Source organism: Cyrtonyx montezumae, unplaced genomic scaffold (assembly GCF_038088225.1).
Source record: "Cyrtonyx montezumae isolate F1298 unplaced genomic scaffold, pur_monq_1.0 scaffold_26, whole genome shotgun sequence".
In the NCBI taxonomy this organism is placed as follows: Eukaryota; Metazoa; Chordata; class Aves; order Galliformes; family Odontophoridae; genus Cyrtonyx; species Cyrtonyx montezumae.
In genome coordinates, this window is record NW_027072003.1 from 4,346,197 (window position 1) to 4,368,319 (window position 22,123).

General features: G+C 61.0%; 1 protein-coding gene across 5 annotated transcripts in view; it reads left to right on the plus strand.

The window, feature by feature from the left end:
• PLEKHA6 (pleckstrin homology domain containing A6) overlaps window positions 1-22,123 on the plus strand; it is a 40,070-nt gene that overhangs the window by 15,261 nt on the left and 2,686 nt on the right. Inside the window, exons 1-24 of one of the 5 annotated variants that reach the window (XM_065740464.1) lie at window positions 6,931-7,161; window positions 8,795-8,875; window positions 9,002-9,116; window positions 9,216-9,320; window positions 9,428-9,500; window positions 9,821-9,921; window positions 11,904-12,079; window positions 12,272-12,760; window positions 13,042-13,546; window positions 13,822-13,908; window positions 14,699-14,752; window positions 16,303-16,383; window positions 17,448-17,519; window positions 17,795-17,875; window positions 18,122-18,271; window positions 18,412-18,507; window positions 18,888-18,999; window positions 19,126-19,265; window positions 19,789-19,938; window positions 20,686-20,809; window positions 20,907-21,016; window positions 21,282-21,464; window positions 21,609-21,773; window positions 21,980-22,113. In XM_065740464.1, coding sequence (XP_065596536.1) covers window positions 7,130-7,161; window positions 8,795-8,875; window positions 9,002-9,116; window positions 9,216-9,320; window positions 9,428-9,500; window positions 9,821-9,921; window positions 11,904-12,079; window positions 12,272-12,760; window positions 13,042-13,546; window positions 13,822-13,908; window positions 14,699-14,752; window positions 16,303-16,383; window positions 17,448-17,519; window positions 17,795-17,875; window positions 18,122-18,271; window positions 18,412-18,507; window positions 18,888-18,999; window positions 19,126-19,265; window positions 19,789-19,938; window positions 20,686-20,809; window positions 20,907-21,016; window positions 21,282-21,464; window positions 21,609-21,773; window positions 21,980-22,113 — 3,416 coding nt within the window. In that variant the 5' untranslated portion in view covers window positions 6,931-7,129. Of the gene's footprint in view, window positions 1-6,928; window positions 7,162-8,794; window positions 8,876-9,001; window positions 9,321-9,427; window positions 9,501-9,820; window positions 9,922-11,136; window positions 11,328-11,903; window positions 12,080-12,271; window positions 12,761-13,041; window positions 13,547-13,821; window positions 13,909-14,698; window positions 14,753-16,302; window positions 16,384-17,447; window positions 17,520-17,794; window positions 17,876-18,121; window positions 18,272-18,411; window positions 18,508-18,887; window positions 19,000-19,125; window positions 19,266-19,788; window positions 19,939-20,685; window positions 20,810-20,906; window positions 21,017-21,281; window positions 21,465-21,608; window positions 21,774-21,967; window positions 22,114-22,123 lie in introns of those variants that run through there. The other 4 variants (XM_065740462.1, XM_065740463.1, XM_065740466.1 and 1 more) reach the window with 4 other exon arrangements.

The window sequence follows — 22,123 nt, forward strand, 5'->3', positions numbered from 1 at the left end:
TGCTGGTCCCCACCCCTCCTCACCACTGCAACAGGTGTGGGGCTGAGCACCTCGCCAGCACGGCACAGCCAGCAATGCCAGGAATGTGCCGAATGCGTCGGGGCTTGACTGCGGGAGGTCTGGGCACAGAGCAGCTGATGAGTCACTTGGAGGGCTGGCAGCGGCCCACGACGGGGACAAGTGAACCCAAATTCTCCCCAAATCCATGCGAGAAGCAGCCGTGCTCCCTCCTGCAGCTGGCTGGATGCTCCGAGCCCGTGCTGTGCTGTGGTGGTGGCAGAGGGGCTGAGGGGTTGGCATTGGGGGTGGAAGCAGAACTATGTACTGTGTCTTCTCCCCCCCCCCCCCCAGCATCCCAGGCTGCTGCCCCAGGAATGGGAAAACCAAAAGCTGCACCCATATGCAAAGGGGCTGCTCCGGCCGAGCCCTGCTGCAGGCAGATCTTATCAGCCGCTGCATCTGCGCTTATTTACAGCTCACTCCTGTCCGTGTGGGTTTTTTTGGCTGTTCGATGGTCTTCTATCTTGATTAAAACCATCCCCACAGCAGCCCTCTGCTTTCCAGCCTGCGCGGGGTGGTGCCGTGCAGATGTTTGTCCAAAGCTATTTATGAGCACTCACAGCCCGGACACCCCCGGGGCTGCAGCCAGAGCTGAGCTGCCGGAGAAGACAAAATCCACTGCGTGTCAGAGTCTGAAATCCCTGTCTGCATCGGGCTGTGAGTACCTCCACCCCATGGCTGCATGCATGGGGCCGTGCCAGAGGAGGGGAGCATGGGCTGAGTGTTTTGGTTTGCTCTGTTATTGCAGGAAAAGGGGAAGCACGGGGTTGGGGCAGCTTTCCTCACCCTGGGGGTCTCCTTTGGGGGCTGAGCTTTCTCTCATCCCCTCTGTGGCTGTAAGCTGTGGTGTGCTTGGCATGGGATGGTGGAGGTTGGTGGCAGCTGCTGCCTGAGGTTAATCATCAGCTGCCCCAGAGGTTGGCTAACAACAGTGGGAATGGAGGGGGGGGGGATGTGTCCGATCCCCACAGCACTGGGGGGGTCTGTGCCTGGGGAGCGGGGAGATGTCCCTGCTGAGGGATTAACCCTTCACTGACAGCACGCCTGGCACTGTCTGCAGGCAGTGACATTTGTGAGAGGGAACTTGAACCCTCCCCAGACACACGCGGACGGCGCCAGCTGTGTGCTGCACACCCAGTTTACCCTCCAGCGTCCCCCACTCTGCTATTCCCCGCTCCTCCTCGGGCTGCAGGATCAGGCCCCGCTGCACAGAGGCAGGATGCAACCCTCAGGGTCTGCACCGCGCAGGGACACGGAGCAGCACGGGGTGCTGACAACGGGGACTTTGCAATCCCCCCCCACACGTGGAATCCCGGCTCTGCAGTGCGGTGCCGAGGGGGTTAAAGCAGCCGGGCTGCGGTGGCTGTTAATGATTGATACTGACCGCGGTCCCGAGGGCTCTGCAGGAAATCATCCAGCGGCAGCACACAGCCGCCGGCACACGGTGCGGACGGAGGGGACGCGCGGTGACAGCGGTGAGTGCGGTGCGGTGACACACGTGGGCCATTGTCTGCGGTTGGGGACCGCGGGGCGACGCGGATGTGGCCGGTCGCCGACGGGATGATGTCGCGATTATCGTGCGCGGCGGCTTAAGCAGGTGCTGAGGATTTGGCCCGATAGGATTTCCCCACGCTGCTGCCGTAATCCCCCACTCCTGACCCGAGCTGCCCGAGGAGGGCTCGGCTCCGGTTTGCCTTCTGCCTCACACCCGCGATTGCTTCAGACAGGTATTTCTGCTGCTGGAAGTGGTTTGGTAAAGAGCTTAGGGAGAGCTTTATATCCCCCAGGCTTGGGGTTGGTGAGCATTTCTGGGGCCGTGCAGCACTTTGTTTGGAGGTGGTTCCCCTCGCTTTGCCCGCAGCACCGCACCGGACCCCGCACCCACGTGCAGAGCCGGAGCGGTTCCAGGTTGGTGGGGGATGTGGGGCGTGGGGGGAGGCTGTGTCCTGAGATGTGCACTCTACATCTCGTGTCTGCTCGCCCACACTGTGCCGTGTGCGTCTCAGTGTCCGTGCAGCACTCCGTGGGCACGGTGGGAACTGGGATGTGGGTTTGTTTGGCCCCAAAAAGGGACGGCTGAGCGATGCAGGTGAAATGGGGAACGGGGCTGTGCTCTGCTCTGCCCCCATCCTCGCGTCACTGCTGTCGCACCGCTGGGCCATTCCCAAAATGTCAGCCCGTGGATACGGGCTGCCCCGAGCTCTGCGTCTCCCGTTTCAGACAGGCTGTCCCTTTGAGGGATGCCTTCACCTCTCCCCCCGCCAGAGCCGGAGCTGTGATGGATCTGGAGTTACCACGGAGATAAAACATAAACTCTCTGCTTCCCCCGGACTCCTCTCCTTGGCCGGAGCAGATGATGGGAGCGCCGGCTCCCCCCCTCCCCCCCCCGCCGCAGGCAGTGCTGGCTGCCAGCAGCCGCTTTGTTCTCTGGAAATCCCCTGAGGTCCCCAGGCTCCGTCCCGCCTCACCATCCTATCTCCCATCTATCACGGCCAGGACCCCAACCCCATTAGGGTCCCTCAGATCCCAGCCGTGGGGACGTCCCGCTCAGTGCCACCACCGCCCAGCTGCGTGGTGATGACGTTACGTGTTGTGCTGAGTGATGCAGAGTCACCCCGCGGGACGTGGGCACACGGGCAGCCACTGTGCTCCCTCCCTTCCGGGGACTTTGCCCAGCAGCTGCCAGCCCCGGTGCTGCGTGCAGGATCCAGCTCAGGCTTTGTGCCTTTCCCTCCTCGTGCATCTCCCACGGATTTATTGCCAGGGTGTGTTTGCAGCCCGGAAAGCCCGGCTTGGCTGTGGTGCTGGTGGGCTCGGTGGCTCACCCCGTGGGGTGCACAGGATGCAGTGACCCATGGGTGCAGGCTGACGTTGGTGATGGATGGCGAGGCGCGGTGCTTGGTCGCTGCGGTAGCAGCTGACGTGTGGGGTTTGTCACCAGGGTGGGGTGGCAGAGGGGACGGCTGCTGATGGCATTCTCCCTCCTGGGGCTGCTCAGTGTTCCCCCATGCATGTCCAGTCTCGGTGGTGCTAAATAGCACATGATGCCCAATGTGTCCCAGTGTTGTCACCTCCCGGGCTCAGGACAGGGGAGGAGGTCCAGTTAACCCATTGCATTTATCCCCAGCAGCTGAATGGGGAGCACAACAGCACCGGGCCTGCAGGAGCAGGGAGTGCAATACTGCTCAGATGCATCGCTGTGCTGTGCCAGGAGCAGCAGGAGCTGGGAGCTTGTTGTTAGTGTGGGGGCTGTGCTGGCTGCTGGCCCCCATCCCCACCTCGGCGGTGAATGCGGCTCTGGAAACGTTCTCTCAGCTCAGCTGGGGTTAGGACATGGATTGGGTTACAGAGGAAAACCGGTGTTGAGAGGGAAACCTCTGTGCCTGGCTGTGCACCCAGTGTGGTGTGTGGGTGCCCTCAAAGCGCTTTCAGCCCATGGCTGAGCTCACTGCATTTCCAGGCTGTGTTGAGCCCGTGTCAGTGCCCGGTGAGGATGTGGGGCAGGCCAGGGGAGTTACGTGGAGCTCTGCCCTCCTCTCTTTGCCCCTGTGTCCTCCTGTCCCCGCAGCCTTTGCCCCCACGAGCGAGCCAAGCCTCACGCATAACTCCTGCAAGTAGAAGGGAATTTGGAAACGCTGAGAGCAGCAGTTCCCAAACTTCTCCCCCATCAGCTCTGCTCCTGGCCGAAGATTCCCCGCTTTGTTCCGCTGAATTCCTGTCCTCTTTCACTGCCCATCCTCCCACGGTGCCGTGACCCACGCTGGGGCCAGCACCGGGCACCCCACACCCCTCATTATCCCACTTGGATCAGTTGGGAAGGCTGCACAGGGAGCAGCCCGGCCCCCTCCTGCTGCCTTCCCCGTGGCCCCTCGCTCTGTGCGGGGACGGCGGAGGAGCCGAGCGCTGGCACTCATCCTCTGGCTGTCGGGTCGCTGCTGTGCCTGCAGAATTCCTTCTATTTATTTTCTTCTCTCTCATCCTGCTCTGGCCCGATGTGCAGAGCTGAGCCCTGCACTCCGAGCAGCACTCAGAGGGTCTGGTTTATTATCACTCGGGGGAAAATAAATCATCCCGGAGCGTCACCGATTCCTCGCAGACAAAGCTTCTCCTTTGTGCTCCCGGCTGTGTGATGGGGCCGCAGTGTGGATGGAGGAGAAAGGCTCCATTTCCTGGTGCTTTGCTCCCAGAGCCTTTGCCCCGTGCTCCCCTGGGCTTGGCAGATTGTATGGGGTCACTTGGAGGTGGGTTTCTCTCCCACCTCCTCGCAGGGTGCCCGTGGGTGACGCCGTGGGTGCTGCCGTTCCCTTCTTACTGGGAAAACAAACAGATTTCAAGGGCTTGGTCGGAGGACAGGGATGTGGCTGAGGAGGAGGGAGGGAGGTGAAGAAAGGGCTGGAAAAAGAGAGGAAGGAGGCCAGGATGCAGGGCGTGTTTGGCTCACAGCCACCTGAGCCCCTCACCCGGGAGCCGCCTGGATGCTCGTCCCCAAAGCCGCTGTCGGAACATGTGCAAATGCTCCAGATTTACACCTCCAGATTTACACCGGGCCCCTCGGTGGGGCTGGGGCCAGGGCCAGGGGGTGGGGAGGTGTGTTCAGAGCTGAAATTCGGGTTGGGGTGTGGGAGGACAAGGTGCTTTGTTCCCAGTGGCGTGCGGCCAACGTGGGAGCCGGGGGATGCTGTTAGCAGGCTGGGAGCGTTTGGAGGGGTTGGCGTGGATTGAGCCTGATCGAGGAGGGGAGGGTGGTCAGGATCCCCCTCCTCAAAGGTCTGCTGTGTGTTCAGTGCTTGTCAAGCTCCCAGGGATGGGAGGAGAGGCTGCACTCCCCTCCTCCCCTCCTTTTTCCAGCCCGTGCAGGTGACAGTTTGCAGCCCCGACACCGCAGTGTGGGAATGGTTCCTGGGTGCAGCTCAGAGCTCTCCCGAGCTCTGTGCCCGGCTCCAGCTCTCAGCTGGCTGTGAATCCTGCCATGAGTGCATGGTGCCACTGATGGCCTTTGGTGATGTGCGTGTGGCACAGTGCTGCTTGCACCAAGGGGCAAAGGATGCACCCATGCAGCACGTTGGCCACTGCAGGGTCCTTGGGTTGCGCTCCTGGCTGTGTCCCAAGCTTTTGTTTGCAAGCACTGGGCAGCAATGACCTTCACAGTGCAGGAAGGGCACCAGGTGAGCCAGGAGGGTTTTCCCCATGGGGAAAGGGTGGGGTTGCACTCCCTGCGCTCAGCAAACTTTAACTTTGGGGAGGGGGAAGAAAAGCAGCACCCAGCAAAAGTTTGCTCTTCAGTTCCTGTTGTTTATTCCCTTCCCTTTCTCACTACCTTCAAGACAAAGCAAAGGGAGACTGAAATGGTGCTTTTGGGGTTTTGTTTTGTTTTTGGTTTTGTTTGTATTTATCCTAAGGAAAAGTCCCAGCTCTTCTCTCCTGAGAGATCCAGGGCAGCCCCCAGCCAGAGCTGCTGCTCAGAGCTGATGGCTGTGACATGGCCCGGATGGCACAGGGAGAACAGCACTGCTGTGACACGGCACAGCCAGGCCTGGACCTGGGTCCACAACTCCTGAAGCCACCGCTGAGAGCAGCTCTGTGCCACCCTTGGGTGGGACCTGGGATGGGGAAGGAGGTGAAGCACTGGGGCGTTTGCTGGCTCTGGTATCTGGTGTTGGTGCTGGCACCGGGTGCTCAGCAGCAGGTTGGCACGTACCCATGGGCCGTTGGGGGACCTTGACCGCCCGTGGCAGATGGTGGCAGTGATTGGGGAGCTGCAGTGGTGCGGATGCGTGCTTCTGTCCCACCCCACAGCCAGGAGTGTGCCTGCAAAGGGAGCAGTGCATTGCTCCTGGCTGCTCCCAGAGCATCAGCCCACGGTGCCCTGAAGGAGTGCATGGGGTTGGCTGGGAGCTGCCATCTCAGCCTGGCAGACACAGGGACTGCTTGTGCTGGACAAGGTGAGCGTTGGGGTGGGCGCCAGCACTGACCCTGCTGTGGTCAGTGAGGCTGTGCCTCCAGGTCCTGCTTTTTGGGAGGAGCAGGTGAATGATGCAACACTGCTGACGCTGGGCTGAGCAGCACTGCGTGCTGGCGGTGTCCTGAGGTGGTCCCAGGACGCGGTGCGGTGGAGGCCGGCTGCTTGCTGAGCTCCGCTTCCTTCTTTGGAGGTTTCCTTGCAGGGGAGGGAAGGCAGCGCTGACATCGCAGCGCATTATCATAACAGTCCTGGTGCATTCGCATTGGCTTTTTGAAGCGCCGTGCCGAGGGGGAGGGCTGGGTAACCCCATCTCTGCCTCCCCCCCCTTCTCCTGCTGCGTTGCAAAGGGCTCCCCAGACCCCATCCCCGAGTGTCGGAGCCCCACGCCGTCCCCATCCGCCGCGTTGCGCAGCGGTGCTGGTGAGGGTCCCGCTGCTCCCTGGGCTTTTCTCCTGATGTGACCTGGGAAGGGACGGAAGCGCAGCAGGGGGAGAGCGGGGAGGGTTTGGGGACAGAAGCAGGGGGAAGGGACGCAGGCAGCGAATGCGGGGCAGCAGCATCGCCGGCACCGCGCGGCTCCCCTCCTCACCGCCGCCCCATCCCCTCCCTGTGCACACCGGGAGGAGGGGGGACCCCGCAGCCCCCATCCTGCCCCGCTCGCCCTTCTCTCTCCGGATCGCTGCACCTGGGCTGGGGAAGGGGGGGGAGATAGGAGGGGGGGAGGTGGGAGGCGGCGAGCGCTGCGCTGCCCTTCGCTTCTCCTCTGCGTGGGGACGCGAGCGGGAGCTGCGAGCTTGTCCCCGCTTTGCTGCCGCCTCGCCAAAGCCGCACCGCATCGGGGCTGCCAGCGCCCACGGGAGCCGCGCTCTGAGCTCCACGGCGGCCACCGTGGGAAACACCGATGCCACCGGCGCGGGGCTCAGCGGGTTGGCACAGCTGGGAAAGGACAGCGAGCCCCATCTCGAGCTGTCGGTGTCCCCTTCCCCGTGCGGCATCGCCGTGGCACGTGTGGTGTAAGCGGTCGTTGGGTGGCACGGGAGCTGCTTTGCCCGCTGCTGCCATGGTGGGAGCTGGCAGCTGGAGCTGAGCTCGGAGGGCCCAGGCATCATGCTGAAGTTTCGGGCGGATCGCAGGGTGAGGTAGGAACCCCCACTCCCCCCCCCCGGGGTGGGCAGGAGGAGGTTGGGAGGTGCGGTGCTGGCTGGGGACCCTCAGCCCGGGCAGGGACTGCTGCATTGCAGTGCTTGGGAGGCGATGTGAAGTCGGAGTTTCTGGAGCAGGGTCAGGCGTGGCAGATGGTTTTGGGGGGGGTGTTAGGAGCTTCTCTCGTGTTGCTGAGGTCTGGGGGTGGGAGAAGCGTGGGGAGGGAGCGTGGGTGCCTGGGTCGGTGTCGGGTGGAGACACAGGGGCTGCGATGCTGGGTGGGCAGCTTGGCCTTGGGGCAGAGCTCAGCCTTTGGGCACAGAAACCCACTGCAAAGTGTGGCTGATGGGCACGGCTGGGGAGCCAGGGGACCTGGGGGATGGCTGTGCCAGTGGCTCAGGGAAGCCTCCACTATGTAGGGCTGAGGATTGGGGTGCTGCGAACTCACTGCATGCATCCTCCCTGCGTGTCAGCATTGCGAGCTGCCCTGTCACTGCTGTGCTGTGCCTCTCCAAATTGGGGGCAAACAGTGGCAGAAAGCCCCCCTGGTGCCTTCAGAGTGGGAGCAGGGACAGGGGACATTGCCTCTGTGGAGGACTCACATCAGATGTGCTGTCAGCACAGAAAAACCTCGTGCCAGGGGAGCAGGCGCTGCCCTCACTGCAGGTTGAAGAGGTTTTTAGGGTGACCCCCAGCAAAGGGGACAGTAGAGCTGGGTTCAGGGCCAGGACAAGACCTGCACTGTGGGGCAGCTCCCAGTAAGGCTTTTTTTGGCAGAAAGCAGTGACCATCCCCATGCCTGGCTGCAGCCCAGCCTCGGGGTGAAGCGTGTGTGGATGGGATGGTCTTGACAGCTGTTTTCTTGCTCAAACTTCCCCTGTTTTGCTGACACTCAGTGCTTCGGCAGCGTGATGGGCTGTTTGCACGCTGCCTTCATGGGTGGCCGTGGGCAGCTGTGTCCCAGTGCCTGGCTGTTTTGGGGGACCGTCACTGAGAGGGGGTCCTGTGCCCCCCCCCCCCAGTTGCAAAGCAAACTTCCCAGGATGGAGGTGGCAGCCTGCAGCCAACACGGGGCAGCTGTGCTGCATGTGGGGCTCAGCTGGCTGCCAAAACCCCACCTGGGGGTCTGCTGAGAGCCCTCCCCATCAGCAGTGGGGCCAGGTGCCTTGTGACCCTCACCTTGTGGCAAATGGCTCTGAAAGCAGTGAGCTCGAGCAGAGGATGTGACGTCGGCGTTGTTGCTTTTGGTACAGCCCAGGCTGGGCCACGGCTGCTGCTCCTGCAGCGATTTATTCCGACAGCTTGGGGGGGGAGGGGATGGGGGTTATGGAAATGTCTCACCACGCGACAGCCGCTGCTGTGTGATGTGTCCAGCAGAAGTAATGAGGTCTCAGCTGCCAGAGACCTCATTCCAGCTCTCGGTGAGGCGAGCACATTCTGGGAAGTGCAGGTGAAAGCCGGTGCAAACGGTGCGAGGCGCACAACAAAGCGCTGGTGCTGGAGCAGCAGAACGATGCTAAAAGCAAAGGGATTTGGGGGGTGAGCAGCACCTCGCTGGGATGCCGTGCACACTCAGACCCCGTCCTCCTCCTCCCTGGGGGCTAACGGAGCCCACCGTGTGTCTTGCAGCCACAATGAAAGGCGGAACACCTTCCTGCACCCAGTGACGGGACAGCTCCCGGAAGAAAACTCAAGATTAGACTTGCAAAAGTAGGTCGGCTCCCACCTCCCTTTGGTTTGGGGACCAAAGTGGGATGGGGGAAAGGGGACCGTCACCTCCTGGGGGGAGGGGGATGTGGGAACGCAGCCATACTGACAGCCCCCTCTGTGCCACAGGCCGACCTTGGACATGTCAAGCAAAGCAGGCAGCAAGCGCCCGGCCAACAGCAGCAGCGAACCCTCCAACCACACCATGGTGACGGAGGTGACCCCGGAGCGGCCCGGAGGCCGAGTGCGTGCCCGGACCCACATGGCACAGCGGACAACGACAGAGCAGACGGGGAGTGGGGGCCCCCCCCGGGCACTGAGCACATCCTCTCCCCCTCTGCAGGCGTCGCGCTCCTCCCGTAAGGGCATCGCCTTCGGGAAGCGCTCCAACTCCATGAAGAGAAACCCCGACGCCGCCGTCACCAAAAGCGGTTGGCTCTACAAGCAGGTGCCCCGCTGCCCTCCATCCCCCCCACCTGCAGCAAGGGCTGCCCCACAGGGGTGCACCTCCTGATGGGTGTGTGCTGTCAGCATCTCACTGCTGCTCTCTTGCAGGCCAGCTCGGGGGTGAAGCAGTGGAACAAGCGCTGGTTTGTGCTGGTGGACCGCTGCCTCTTCTACTACAAAGGTACAGCATCATCTGTGGGCGGTTGTTTTCTTGCAGGTGCTTGCTTCTATGGGAGCTTGCTCCTGCAGGTGCTCACCGTGCTGGGGCACGGAGGGGGTTAATGCCCTTCGCCCGCCTCCTGGCAGCTCACTCAGCTCAGCTCTCCCTGGCAGCTGAGGGCGAGCATGAATTATTGAGCAGGTTGGCGTGCCGAGCAGCGGCACTGCTTGCAGGGGAGGGTGAAGCAACAGGAAGGCAGCACGTTGCCACAGGTGGGCTGCTCACCATGCATGCCTGCCGGGATCCCACTGTGCCTCTAACCACCCCCATTTGCCCACCAGATGAGAAGGAGGAGAGCATCCTGGGCAGCATCCCCCTGCTCAGCTTCCGCGTGGCGGCCGTGCAGCCCTCTGACAACATCAGCAGGAAGCACACCTTTAAGGTGAGTGTGGGGCCAGGTGGGGCTTGTGGGGGGCTGATGCTTGTGGGGTCCCCGCTGTGCCCTCCTCTTGCTTTCTTGGTGATGGGGCATGGAGCAGAGCCCAGCTGCAGAGAGGGAAACTGAGGCACTCAGGGGGTAAAGCAGCATCACCTCCCACTGGGTGGGCTGGGGATGCTTTCTCCTCCGAGCCCTGCTCTGATCCAACCCATCCCTTGGCATTTCTCAGCAGAGCTCTCTCCACCAGCCACAGACTGTCCCCAGCTCCATTTTTTTGGCTTGCTTTGACTGGTGCTTAAAGGAAAGGAAACACGACTGCAATTAGCTGTAATTAGTTGCTGCTCATCCTCCCCCCCTGTGGTGAATGTAGGAGGGCAGAGCTGTAAGGCAGAGTGTGACTGCCCCACACCTGACCCCGAGCAGACCCCATCTGTTCCCCCACCACAGTGATGTTCGGGGTCACTCACGCAGCACTGGAGGACAACAGTGTGCACCTTGGGGCACTGCCACCCCCTGCTGCCACAGCCCCCGAGCTCCTGCTTGCTGCCCTGATGCACAGCCTGTCTTGTGCAAAGCCAAGCACACACCTTCCTGCTGATGAGCTGCACAGACCCATCCCTGCACCTCTGCACTCCCTCAGTGCGTGTGCACCCTGAGAAACCCACCCTCACTGCATGGGGTTCCCCATCTGTGGGCAATGCACACTGGTGGCTGTGGGCTCCAGGACCTCAAGCATCACTCTGGATTTGCTGTGGGGATGTTTTTGCAATCTGATGGGTGCACTTTTGTAGCTGCCACCCTGAAACCCACAGTGAGCGTGGCTTAGGGTGAGTGCTTGCAAGCAGTGATTACCACTTGCCCGTGCCCAGCAAGCTGTGTCTGTGCTGGGAGCAGAGCAATGACCCAGAGGTGGCTTGTGATGCTGGTGGGGAAGGAGCCTTGGAGGGCTGATATTGGCCAGCCGTGCTCTAAGGACGAGGGGCTGTGTTTTTGTGTGCACCTAAGTGTGCTGGTAGATGGCTTTTCCATCCCTGGAGGTGCCCGAGGTCATGGACGGGGCCCTGGGCAGCCTGAGCTGGGAAGGAGGAGTGCAGATTGCTCATGGCAAGAGTGGGGCTGAACGACCTTTAAGATCCCTTCCAGCTCAACCATGCTACGGTTCTCAGATTCCCTGGGTCCTCCCACTGTGCTCAACACACACCCCAATGTCCCAAAACTGCGGTGTCACAGTGATCCCCATCCACCTCCAGGGCTGAGCAGTCCCCAAAGCAAAGCGAGGGCTGTGCCCGCGCTCCCCCCGCTGCGCTTTGACCCCATCTCTGTGTTTCCTCCTCTCTCCACGGGCGAGGATCCCCCTGGGCAGGAGGTCTCCACGCACCCATCGGCCACACCAGCACCCAGCAGCATAGGTACATCCGCTTGCGTTATGGGTGCATGCAGAGGGTGAGGGGCTGCATGCTTTGCCTGCCCCGCTCCCACTAATCTGGGGGAGGAATTGGTTTGGATTGAGCTCTCGCTCAAAGCTCTCAAGCTACGAGGGCTGGAGGGGCCAGGCAGGAGGCATCCCTGCCCCCAAATGGGAACCATGAATGGAAACCCAAGGGAAGGGTTTTGTTCCCCATTTCTTCCTCCTTGTTGCCTTCTGTTCCTCTCCAGAAAGGGGGAAGGTGGTTGCTTCAAAAAAGCCCAGGGCAACCAAACCACCCTGTCCCCAGCACAGGGCATGGAGAGTGAACCCAAAGGGATCTTTTACCCCCCTAAAACATTGTCTGAGCCAAGAAGCCACCTTCCCCCTCATCCTGCATGAAGGGTCTGACCAGCGCTGGGGTGAGGGCATCACAGTGAGCCTTCATCCCACCCAAAGCTGTGAGGATGCTCCTGGGGAGGGAAAGGTGGAGCACTGCAGCACCAGGAACTCATGCCAGGCTGGAAATGGAGCTCTCACACCTCCTGTTTGTCTCTCTCCCCACTTTGCCTCCCTGCAGGTCACAGTGTGCTGGGTGGAGGAGGTGCCAGCGAGTAATGAGCAGTCCCTGTCTCCCCAGGCCGAGCACGCTGGCATCCGGACGTACTTCTTCAGTGCTGAGAACACAGAGGAGCAGGAGTCCTGGATCCAAGCCATGGGCGAGGCTGCCCGGGTGCAGATCCCCCCAACCCAGAGGTCAGAGCATTGTCCCTGTCATACAGGGCTGGAGATGCTGCTCTGCCTCTCGGGAATGGGGTGGGGGGACAGAATGGAACTGGGGAGCATCCGCATCCCACTGAGGCTGTGGGAGGGATGGGATGCTGACAGCCATCCTGAGGGTGTTAGAAAAGAAAAGTAATGCTCTGCTTGTGTCTCCATGCCCCCCAGACACGAGAAGACAGACTCTGAGAACATCCCCCCCAGCAAACACCACCACCAGCACCGTAATGCCCCGCACCGCGAGCACCCCAAAGCCGACCCCGACACCAAGACCCGGGGTGAAGGCGACGGCCGTGGCTCGGAGAAACTTGAGAGGAAACCAGAGAGGATGGAGAGCAAGAAGGAACCCTTGACCAAAGCCAACGGCATCGCCGGGCAGGAAATACCCTCAGAGCCTGGCAGCCCTTACCCCGAAGCACCGCGGGTGCCGGCGAGCACAGAGCGGCCGCCCCAACCCAACGGTTGGTCCTACACATCCCCCAGCCGCCCTGGCAGCACTGCATACCCCCCACCCGATGGGGAGAGCGCTGCCCACCGCCGCAGCTTCGCCCCCCGCACCAACCCCGAGAAGATCGCGCAGCGGAAGAGCTCCATGACACAGCTCCAGCAGTGGGTGAACCTGCGTAGGGGCAACGTGCCCCCCGAGGAGCTGCGCAGGTGAGGGCTGCGAGGTCCGGTGGGGGCTCTGGGGGTCCTGCTCCGTTTCTCTATGGTGATGTTCTGGCAATGTTTTGCCCCTTTCTATCATTGATATCCCCTCCTGGGGTCAGCAAATCAGCTCCGTGCTGTAGGATGACCCAAAAGCCAAGCAGGGTGGGTTTTGGAGCAGATCACCTTGGGGTCCCCAGGATGCCAACCAGCTTTCTCGATGCTGCTTGCTCTAAGGGTGTCCTTGCCCATCGTGACCACTCGGTTCTCACTCCTCTCTTCCCTTCCAGCCCCACCAGGTTTTACCCCGTGTCTCGACGGGTGCCTGACTACTACCCCCCCTACTCACCCCAGTACCCAGAGGACTACCAGTACTACCCACCCGGCGTGCGCCCCGACAGCATCTGCTCCATGCCCGCCTACGAGCGGGTCAGCCCTCCCTGGGTGCTGGATGACAAGCGGCATTCCTTCCGCAACGGGGGCCCCTATCAGCTCCGGGAATGGAAAGAGCACCCTGGGTTCTCCAGGCAGGATGTCCCAGTCTGGCTCCCTGGTAGACAGCCAACTTATTTCGATGAGGTGGATGCTGCCTCGGGATCGCTGAGGAGGATGTCACTGCAGCCCCGCTCCCGCTCTGTGCCCCGCTCGCCCAGCCAGGGACCCTACAGCCGGGCACGGGTGTACTCCCCTGTGCGCTCACCCAGTGCCCGCTTCGAGCGGCTGCCGCCCCATGGAGAGGAGATTTATGCTGACCCCAGCACCTTCGTGATGAGGAGATCCATCAGTTCTCCCAAGGTAAACGCTGGGGTGGAGGGGACCCCGGTTGAGGGCTGCAGGGTGGGGACCTTAGGACCACCATGGGCAAGGCAATCCCAAAAGGGACACGCTGGTGTTCCTGTATGGCTGCTGAACTGCTAGAAGTCAGCTCTGAATCTGCTGCAGGGCTGGGCTCTGCATAGAGGGGAGCAATCTGCCCTGAGTTGCAGCATAGCAAAGAGGGGATTTATGGGGAGCTACCATGCACCCCTCACCTGTCCATAGGGTTTGATGGGGGTCTGCTCTCTCCTCAGTACGACTACCTGGGTGACAGGCGGCCCATCCCTGCAGGAATGTACCCCTACCACTACCCAGCATCCCCCACGGTCCACGACAAGATGGTACGTATGCTTCCAGTGCCAACGGGCTGAACTGGGGGGACTCACAGCCAGGGGGCTCACGGCCATGTGCTCCTCGCTGCCCTCAGCCCCATGGGATGAGTCTGCTGTGGGGCACAGCTCGGGGCTCACCCTGCCTTGGATGGGTGAGAAGGAAACGGCTGCTCCAGGAGGGTCGGAGATGGGATGCAATGGGGCATGTTGGGATGGTGGAGCTTGGACTGATGTCTCCAGTCCCTCCTGGCTGTGCTTTGTGGAAAGTCCCCGGCCCTATGCTGGGGCTGAGGGTGCACTGAAGCTCCCTTGTACCCCATTATGCTCTGCGATGCCCATCTCTGCTCCCCTGGGGCTGGAGTGAGGCTGGCACGCTCCCTGCACCTCTCTCCTCCTGGTCCCTCACTTTGGGCTGCTGCTACTGCTTGTCCCTGGATGGTGTTTTTTCCCCTCGATCATGGAGCTGGAGCCGCAGGTGCCCCGTAGTGCAGCACAGCCCTGAAACTGCACAGCAGGAGCAGCCACTGCAGGAGGGAGAAGCACAAATTTTCATCAGCTATCCATACCGCCATCCATCCTCACCAGCAAGAGATGCAGGGACAGTGAGCAGAGCCCCAGCGTAGGGAGAGGACTCTACACTGTCTGCAGCCCTCCTTGCTTTGGGCAGAGGAGGTGGCACTTTGCTTCCCCAGCCAAGAGAGGTCTTTGCATTTCTGCAGCCTTCACCTAACCGCTTTGCTTCTTCTTTTATATGTTTTGTGTGTTCGTTTCTTGCCGCATGCCTGCTGGCTCCGGGTAGGATGAACTTTTAGACCTTCAGTTGCAAAGAAACCTAGAGTATTTGGACCAGCAGGTAGGCAGAGCTGGCTGCAAGCCTCACGCTGCTTACGTCCCCATGTGCCCCGTTCCCCAGCAGCGTCCCCGTCCCTCCCAGCGCAGCATCTCGTCCCCTAACATCCATCCTCACCCTTCTTGGCACTAAAGCAGCACGAGTCATCTTTGATTTGCTTCTTCCATCCTTCCCTTCCGTAGGGTTGTTCATTGCTTGGCAGAAAACCACCCCCAACAGTGCCTTCTGTGTGGTGTGCTGGAGCTGGGAGGCAGTGGGGGGGCATCCCTGGGTCTGGGGGTGCCTACAGCATCGGTGCTGCAGGAATGATGGCCCAGCACGTGGCACCCATGGGCACAGAGGTGCTGGGGGCTCGCCCAGGATCCGTACTGTGCTGCAGCAGCAGGAGGGCGAGCACGGTGGACGTGGCTTTGTTGACACAGGGGCTCACCCTGCACATCCTCCAAGGAGAGAGGTGGGATGCAGGGCTGGGATTGGCTGACCGGCACTGAAACAGCAGCTCCAGGGTTTGGCATGTCGCAGGGTGTTTGGAGGAAAGCCACGAGCTGACCTCATTGTGGGAGCAGGGAAAGGGAGAGCCCTGGGGACAGCTGTGGGAGTGGTGGGGTGGGAACCATCGGCACCGGTTGCCACCAGCGTGGGGACAGGAGCCAGTGGCTGCTGCCGCCGCCTGGTGCTCGCTGCAGGAGCCAGGCTTGCACTGAGGGAGCTGTTCCAGTCCAATCTCATTAGTCTGTGAATCCCCATCGGTGCAGCAATCACCGAGATCTGTGTCTGCCTTGGAGCAAAGCCAGGGACACGCAGGAGCACTCGGTGCAATAAAAGCTCCCTGGATTATTTCAGCGCCGTCGGCAGCAACGCTCCCTCGCCGAAGCACTTTAAAACGCTCCCTAAAAAGGCTTTCCATCTCCTCCTCCTCTCCTGCTGACCTCTAATTCAGGGCAGTGCTGCCGAGGAGCTCTTTTAAAACAATTTGCTGCTTCATTTTCACTCTCCGCGTTTATCCGGAGAGCTGCGATGTGTCACAGCTCGGCTCCCTCAGCTGCACCCCGACTGGTGGTGCTCCCCAGTGGGATCTGCTCCTGGATCTGTGCTGTGAGGGCATTGTCACCTCTGTCTGCAGCACACACATCCCCATGGCAGCACTCAGCTCCACTGCTTGAGGCCGCCAGGCTAGAATGGGGGATACTGCTGTCCCCATCCCTACTCGAGCAAGGCCATCCCTGTGCTCCGAGGGCAGGACATGGAGCTGTTTGTTGGCCTGACCTGTCTGTCTGTCTGCTGGGGTCGTGCAATGTGTTGCAGCCGTGGGCATCGTGCAAGTTTGTGTCTGTGCGTGCAGTTTGCTGCCCAGCCCAGGCTGGGTTCAATTTGTGCTCATCCACAACAAAGCTTTCAACCCCTGGGATGATCTCAGCCTGGGGCAGCCGTCCTGATGTGGCTCGAGCCCCTGGGACATCTCTTGGAGGTGGCACCTCGCAGCACAATGCCCCGAGGGGTCCTGGCCAGCACTCTCCTCTGACCTCTGACATTTCCTTCCCTGTCTGTCGCAGATGAGTGAGAGCGAAACCCTGATCAGTATGGTGAACAGGATGGTGGAGAGCTCCTCCCCTAGGGCTCAGCTCTACATGCAAGTAAGCCTTGCTAATGCCCGTGCATGGCAGGCCACGCCAGCCGCCCCATGCCATCCCTGAGGTCACCTCCTGTCATTCTGCTCATGCAAACTCCAGCATCCATGCAGTGCTGGCACATCACGCTCTGGGGGTCCCGCTCGTCCATCCCAGGCTTTGCTAAATCCATCCATGAGCCATTCCAGCCCCGTAAATCCTTGTGGTCCTGAGAGCACGAGGTGGGGAAGCAGCAGTCCTGAGCTCTCACCTGCATTCGGGTGCTTCTGTGTGTCGACGTGACCAGAAGGTGGATCTGGAGGAACCCAACCCAAGGCTCTGCAACCAAAGCAACATCAGGGAGAGGAAGCATCCCGTGCACAAAGCTGTGGCATGCTGCTCTTCTCCTGCCTGGAGCTGAGAGAGGCTGCAAAAGCCTGGGGACATCTGTGCTGATGGGTGCAGCTCAGAGTGATGATGCTTCCTGAAGAGGGGGGGAGGAGTGTGTGGTCCCATCCACGTGCCGAGGCAGTGGGGATGTGCTGCAGGGTGAAGCCAAAGCTGCTGTGATGCCTTCGTTGGCTGAGTTCTGTGCAGGGTCTGCATCCAGGTTTGGGCCTGTTTGCATTTTCCTGTGATTTTAAATCACTCTGAAGTAGCATCTTGCTTTCTAGCAATAATGATCCCCTTTTTCCTATCTTACGCCTTTCATCTCGAGGTCTTGGAGGCATTTAATTGGTGAGGTCCCATTAGTAATTTAGATTTCCAGGAAAGGCAAATGACTCACAGAGAAGCTGGATGGTAAACAGGTCCTGATGCGGCAGCTGATTTATAGGCGCTCTGACTCCGCTCAGTGAGATTACAGCTTAATCTTGCTGCCTTCATTTCCCTGCCCATGGAACGGTGGTGGCTGTACACCAGGCACTTAAAGAGTCACGAGACATCTCTTGGCATCGGGCAGAGAGCCTGGCTCAGTGCTGCTCACACAGCCCATGGCACCAGGGCTGGAGCAGAGGGGCTGCTCCTCCCCGCAGGGCTCCTGGCAGCCCCTGGGATCCCAAACCCAGACTCACCCCGTGCTCTGCTTGCAGGTCACAACGCCCTTCCCAGAAGCCTACAGGGAGACCCTGCATGGCTACAAGATAAGCGAGCAAGACACTGATGTAAGAGCAAATGTCCGTGCTGCATGTTCCCGTGCTATTACCCCTGTCTCCATGTGCTCTGTTTCCTGCAGGCTGGAAACCCTGGGACCACACGTTGTCCCATGCAAACAACACCATGTTTTATGCCCTGGCTGCATCCTTTCTCTCCTGGAGAGAGATCTTGGCCCTCCTCTTGGCCCCGGTTGAGCACAGATCTGTTTGCAAGGGTGTCTGGAGCATCCCACACCCCATTGCTGGGCTCTCACCCTTCCCTCCCTTTCTCTTTTTGGGAACAGAAGCTGCTGGGGAAGCTCTGTGAGCAGAACAAAGTGCTGCGGGAGCAGGAGAGGCTGGTGCAGCAGCTCCGAGCAGAGAAGGTTTGTGGCATGTGTGGTTCTGTATGGTGAATACCCCAGGGCTGAGTGCATCTGGGGACAAACTCCACTGCAAGGGAACAGGGATGCTGAGGAGGTGCCACATCCTGCTTTCCTGGGGGTCATCTGTGGGCTGGGGGAGATTTTGTGCTCATGTCATGGTCCCGTGCATCCATGGTCCATTGAGAAGGGAGAAAGCTACTCCTGCAGCAGGACACTCACAGCTGCAGCATCTCTTGTTCCCCTCAGGAGAGTCTGGAGAGCGCCCTGATGGGGACGCACCAGGAGCTGGAGATGTTTGGGAGCCAGCCAGCCTACCCTGAGAAGCTGCTGCACAAGAAGGAGTCCCTGCAGAACCAGCTCATCAACATCCGTGTGGAGCTGTCACAGGCCAGCACGGTAATGGTGCTGCTCCACGCTCCCTGTCCCCACCCACCCGTCCCTAATGCAGGGAGCACCCAGCAGAGCTTGCAGCAGGTGACTGCTGCAAAACTGGGGGACGAATCCGCCAGCCCAACTCTCCCAAACTCCCTCCACAGGCCTTGGCCAACAGCACGGCTGAGTACGAGACCCTGGAGAGCGAAGTGTCCGCCCTGCACGACGACCTCTGGGAGCAGCTGAACCTGGATATCCAGGTGAGCATCCCCTGTTGTCCCCGGTCCTGTGCAGGTGGAAGCTGCCTGGCTCCTCTGCAGAGAGCTGATTTGCAAGCAGCTGCTGGTGCTTGGTGTCCTGCTTTGACTCTGGCTAACAGCACACAGGTGCTGATGAAGTTGCTTTGCCTCGGGTGCTGGTGAGGGGCTGCAGGGGGTCAGGGGTTCCACCAGCTCCACCCCCAACCTGCAGCTCCCTGTGGCATTCGAGCTGTGGGAGCGATGGCTCAGCCCCCCCTCAGGGCTGAGTCTATCCCAGCTGAGCCCCCCAGGCCCCGATGCTGGGATGCAGCTGGGATGGGATGCACAGGGCTGGTGGTATTTAGGGCTGCTCTGATCACTGCCTTTCTCCCCTTTTGCAGAATGAAATGCTCAACCGGCAGATCCAGAAGGAGATCTGGCGGATCCAGGATGTGATGGAGGGGCTGAGGAAGAACAATCCATCCCGTGGCACCGACACCGCCAAGCACAGAGGTGAGCAGGCTCTGTCCCTGCATGGCACAGAGCTCAGCGTGCCACAGCTTGGCACATCCCTGGTGACAGCACTGCTGGAGGGACCGTGCCGTGGTGCACACACTTATTTCTGTTTTTTTTCCACAGTGGCCATCGGCCCCTTGGGCACGTACAGCTCCAACAGCCCTGCCAGCCCACTGAGCTCTGCCAGCCTCACCAGCCCCCTGAGCCCTTTCTCCCTCATCTCTGGCTCTCAGGGCTCACCCACCAAGCCAGGTCCCAGTGAGGTGAGTGAGCCAGGGTGTGCCCTGGGAGCCCTTCGTCACCGTCAGGTCCTTCCTTGTCACTTTGCTCCTGAGCTGGCCCAGTATCCTTGCTCTCAGGTGATGGATGAGCACGTGGGGGATGTGGGGATGTCTGAGTATGTGCCCCTCGCGAGGTGTTGCAGCCTTTGGGGTCCTACACCAAGAGTTGCTCAGCTCTTGCTGCCACAGCATCCCTACTCGGTCAGGGTCCGGCTGCACTGAGCTCAGTCACATCCATGTGAAGCTGAGGGTAGGAACGTGGGGACTCCCCACAGCTGTGCCAAGCAATGCTGATGTCTTCTGGGGGCTGACAGCTCCTGACTGTACTGGGACGTGGGAAACGTCCCCCCCCCCTCATGGGGAAACCCATCAGGCAGCAGCCACTGCGCTCCCTCTTCTTTCCCTGGCCTTTCACTGTGTTTTGTCTCAGTCTCTTTCTAACTCTCTTTTCCTTCCCATCTCTTAGTTTCTCTGCTCTCACGCCTCATGCTCCTCTCCACCCCAGGAACCCGGCCCGCCTCGACCTCCCCTCCCCAAGTCGTACGTACCCCTGGAGCCTCCTCCGACCGTCCCTCCGCTCCCTAGCGAGAGCCGCCCCTGGCCGTACCCCACCTCCCCTTCCTGGCAGCAAGGCAGCGAGGCACAGAGGGGACAGGTACCAGAACCTCTCCAGAGCAGCTTCAAGAAGTGTCCCACCCCTCCCTCCCTCCCTCCCTCCCCAGAGGCCGGGATCAGAGGATGGGGCTGCACATGAAGGTGATGCTCGGGGGACAGCAGCACGTGGCACTGCATCCAAGGAGTGCAGTGTTCCCATGGCAGCTTCACCGTGTCCTCTCCAGGTCCCCTGTGCCCCGTGCACATGATCAGGACAGGGACAGGATGCTCCTGTGCAGCTGGAGGAGATGCAAAGCTGCTGCAGCCTCTCTGTTTTTCTCTGCCCTCTCCTCTCATGCTGTTCTTTCACTCCCCACTGTGCTGGGGGCTCGGCTGGCCTGGGGTGACCACATGGGCACACCCGATCCTAAGGATCCCTGGTGACATCTCTGCCTGGGAATGGGACCATGTTTGTACTCTGGAAGAGAGAAGGGTCCCTGCAACCCCCGAGAGGGGCTCAGGATGCGTGCACTTGGGGCTGTGAAAACAGGGAACATTTGTTTGTGCAAGTAGCACCCTCAGCATCCATGCAACCATGGGGCACCACAGACACAATCAGTGGGCTGGGATGACATCTGCAGAGCCCTCCCAGCCCACGTCCCCACTGGTGGAGCACGTTTGGGGGTGTGGATACTGCCTCGCCAGCAGCTGTGTGCCCACCTGAACCTGGGGCCGTGTGCTGCCCCCAAGCAGCGTGTGACCACCCAGCAGAGCAGTGGCTCACTGCACGCTCACTTTCTCCCCACAGCCCAAACCAAACTTGGAGCAAAACAAGAAGGAGATGCAGCGGACGGCTGCTCCCGGCCCCACTGCTGAGGGGCTGCAGAGCCGGCAGGAGCAAGAGGTGGAGAAGCAAGCCACCCTCAACAAAGGTAGGTGCCACCCAGTGGGTCTTTATCAGCACCATGGGCAGGATCCTGCTCTGTGACCTCAGGGGGGCTCAGCTCGATGTTTTGCTTTGTCTTGCAGTGGGCATCGTGCCGCCCCGAACCAAGTCCCCGACGGAGGAGGAGGTGGTGCCCGCAGTGGGGATGCTGAGGAGGAGTGCCAGTGGCATGGCCAACGGGCTGGGCTCCCGGGTAGGGGCTGCAGGAGGGGGTTGGGCCGGGTGGGCAGTGCCAGGGGCTGGGCTGGGAGCTGGAGGCTCAGCAGTGCCATCAGGAGAGGAGGGGGGGACGCATGGCTACGTCCCAGCACCTGGCTGGGGGTTCCCCCGACAGTTTGGGTGCCCCAGGATCAGGCTGAGCGCAGCAGCCCTCGGCAGAGCAGTGCAGCACAGGAGAATGAGGCTGGGTCCTGTTCCCTTTTGGGGAGTGTGACGATGGGGGTCGGGCTCTCACCCAGGAAAGGCCAAAGAGCGCTGTGTTTGCCAATGAGACGAAGGTGAAGATGAGCGTGGAGGAGCAGATTGACCGCATGAAACGTCACCAGAGCGGCTCCATGAAGGAGAAGCGGCGCAGCCTGCAGCTGCCTGGCAGCCAGCAGCCCGACCCCCCCGGCACAAAGGCACCCACGTCCTACAAGGTGGTGAGTCCCTGCACCCACATGGCTGGGTGCAAAGCTCTGTGGGATGGGCTGAGGTCCCTGAAGGAGCAGAGGGGGCACTCGGGGCTGTGGCAGGGCGCTGTTTGCTGGGTGTGGGGGGGCTCAGCAGGGCTGGGGTCCCCGCAGGTGCGTCGGCATCGCAGCATCCATGAGGTGGACATCTCTGACCTGGAGGCAGCGCTGCGCTCTGATGATCCCAGCAAGGTGCACGAGACGCCCCGAGAGGAGATCGCCCGGCTGCGCAAAATGGAGCTGGAGCCACAGCACTACGACGTGGACATCAATAAGGAGGTGAGGACAGGAGCTCCGTGGGGATGTGGGCACAGGGCAGCCCTGTTGCTGGAGGGTAGATCCAGCCCCCTGCATTGTGTGGGGCCCTGAGCTGTGTTGTGCTCATGGCTGTGCCCGAGGTGCTGGGGGAGGGTGGGTGGGGAAGGCGTGTGCTGGTGGGGGGATGGGTTCCGGGTGAGTGGTGCTCAGCTCAGCTCTACACCCAGCTGTCCACGCCGGACAAAGTCCTCATCCCCGAGCGGTACGTTGAGCTGGAGCCTGACACACCTCTCAGCCCAGAAGAAATGAAGGAGAAGCAAAAGAAGGTGGAAAGGATAAAGACCCTCATTGCCAAGTCCAGGTGAGGTGCA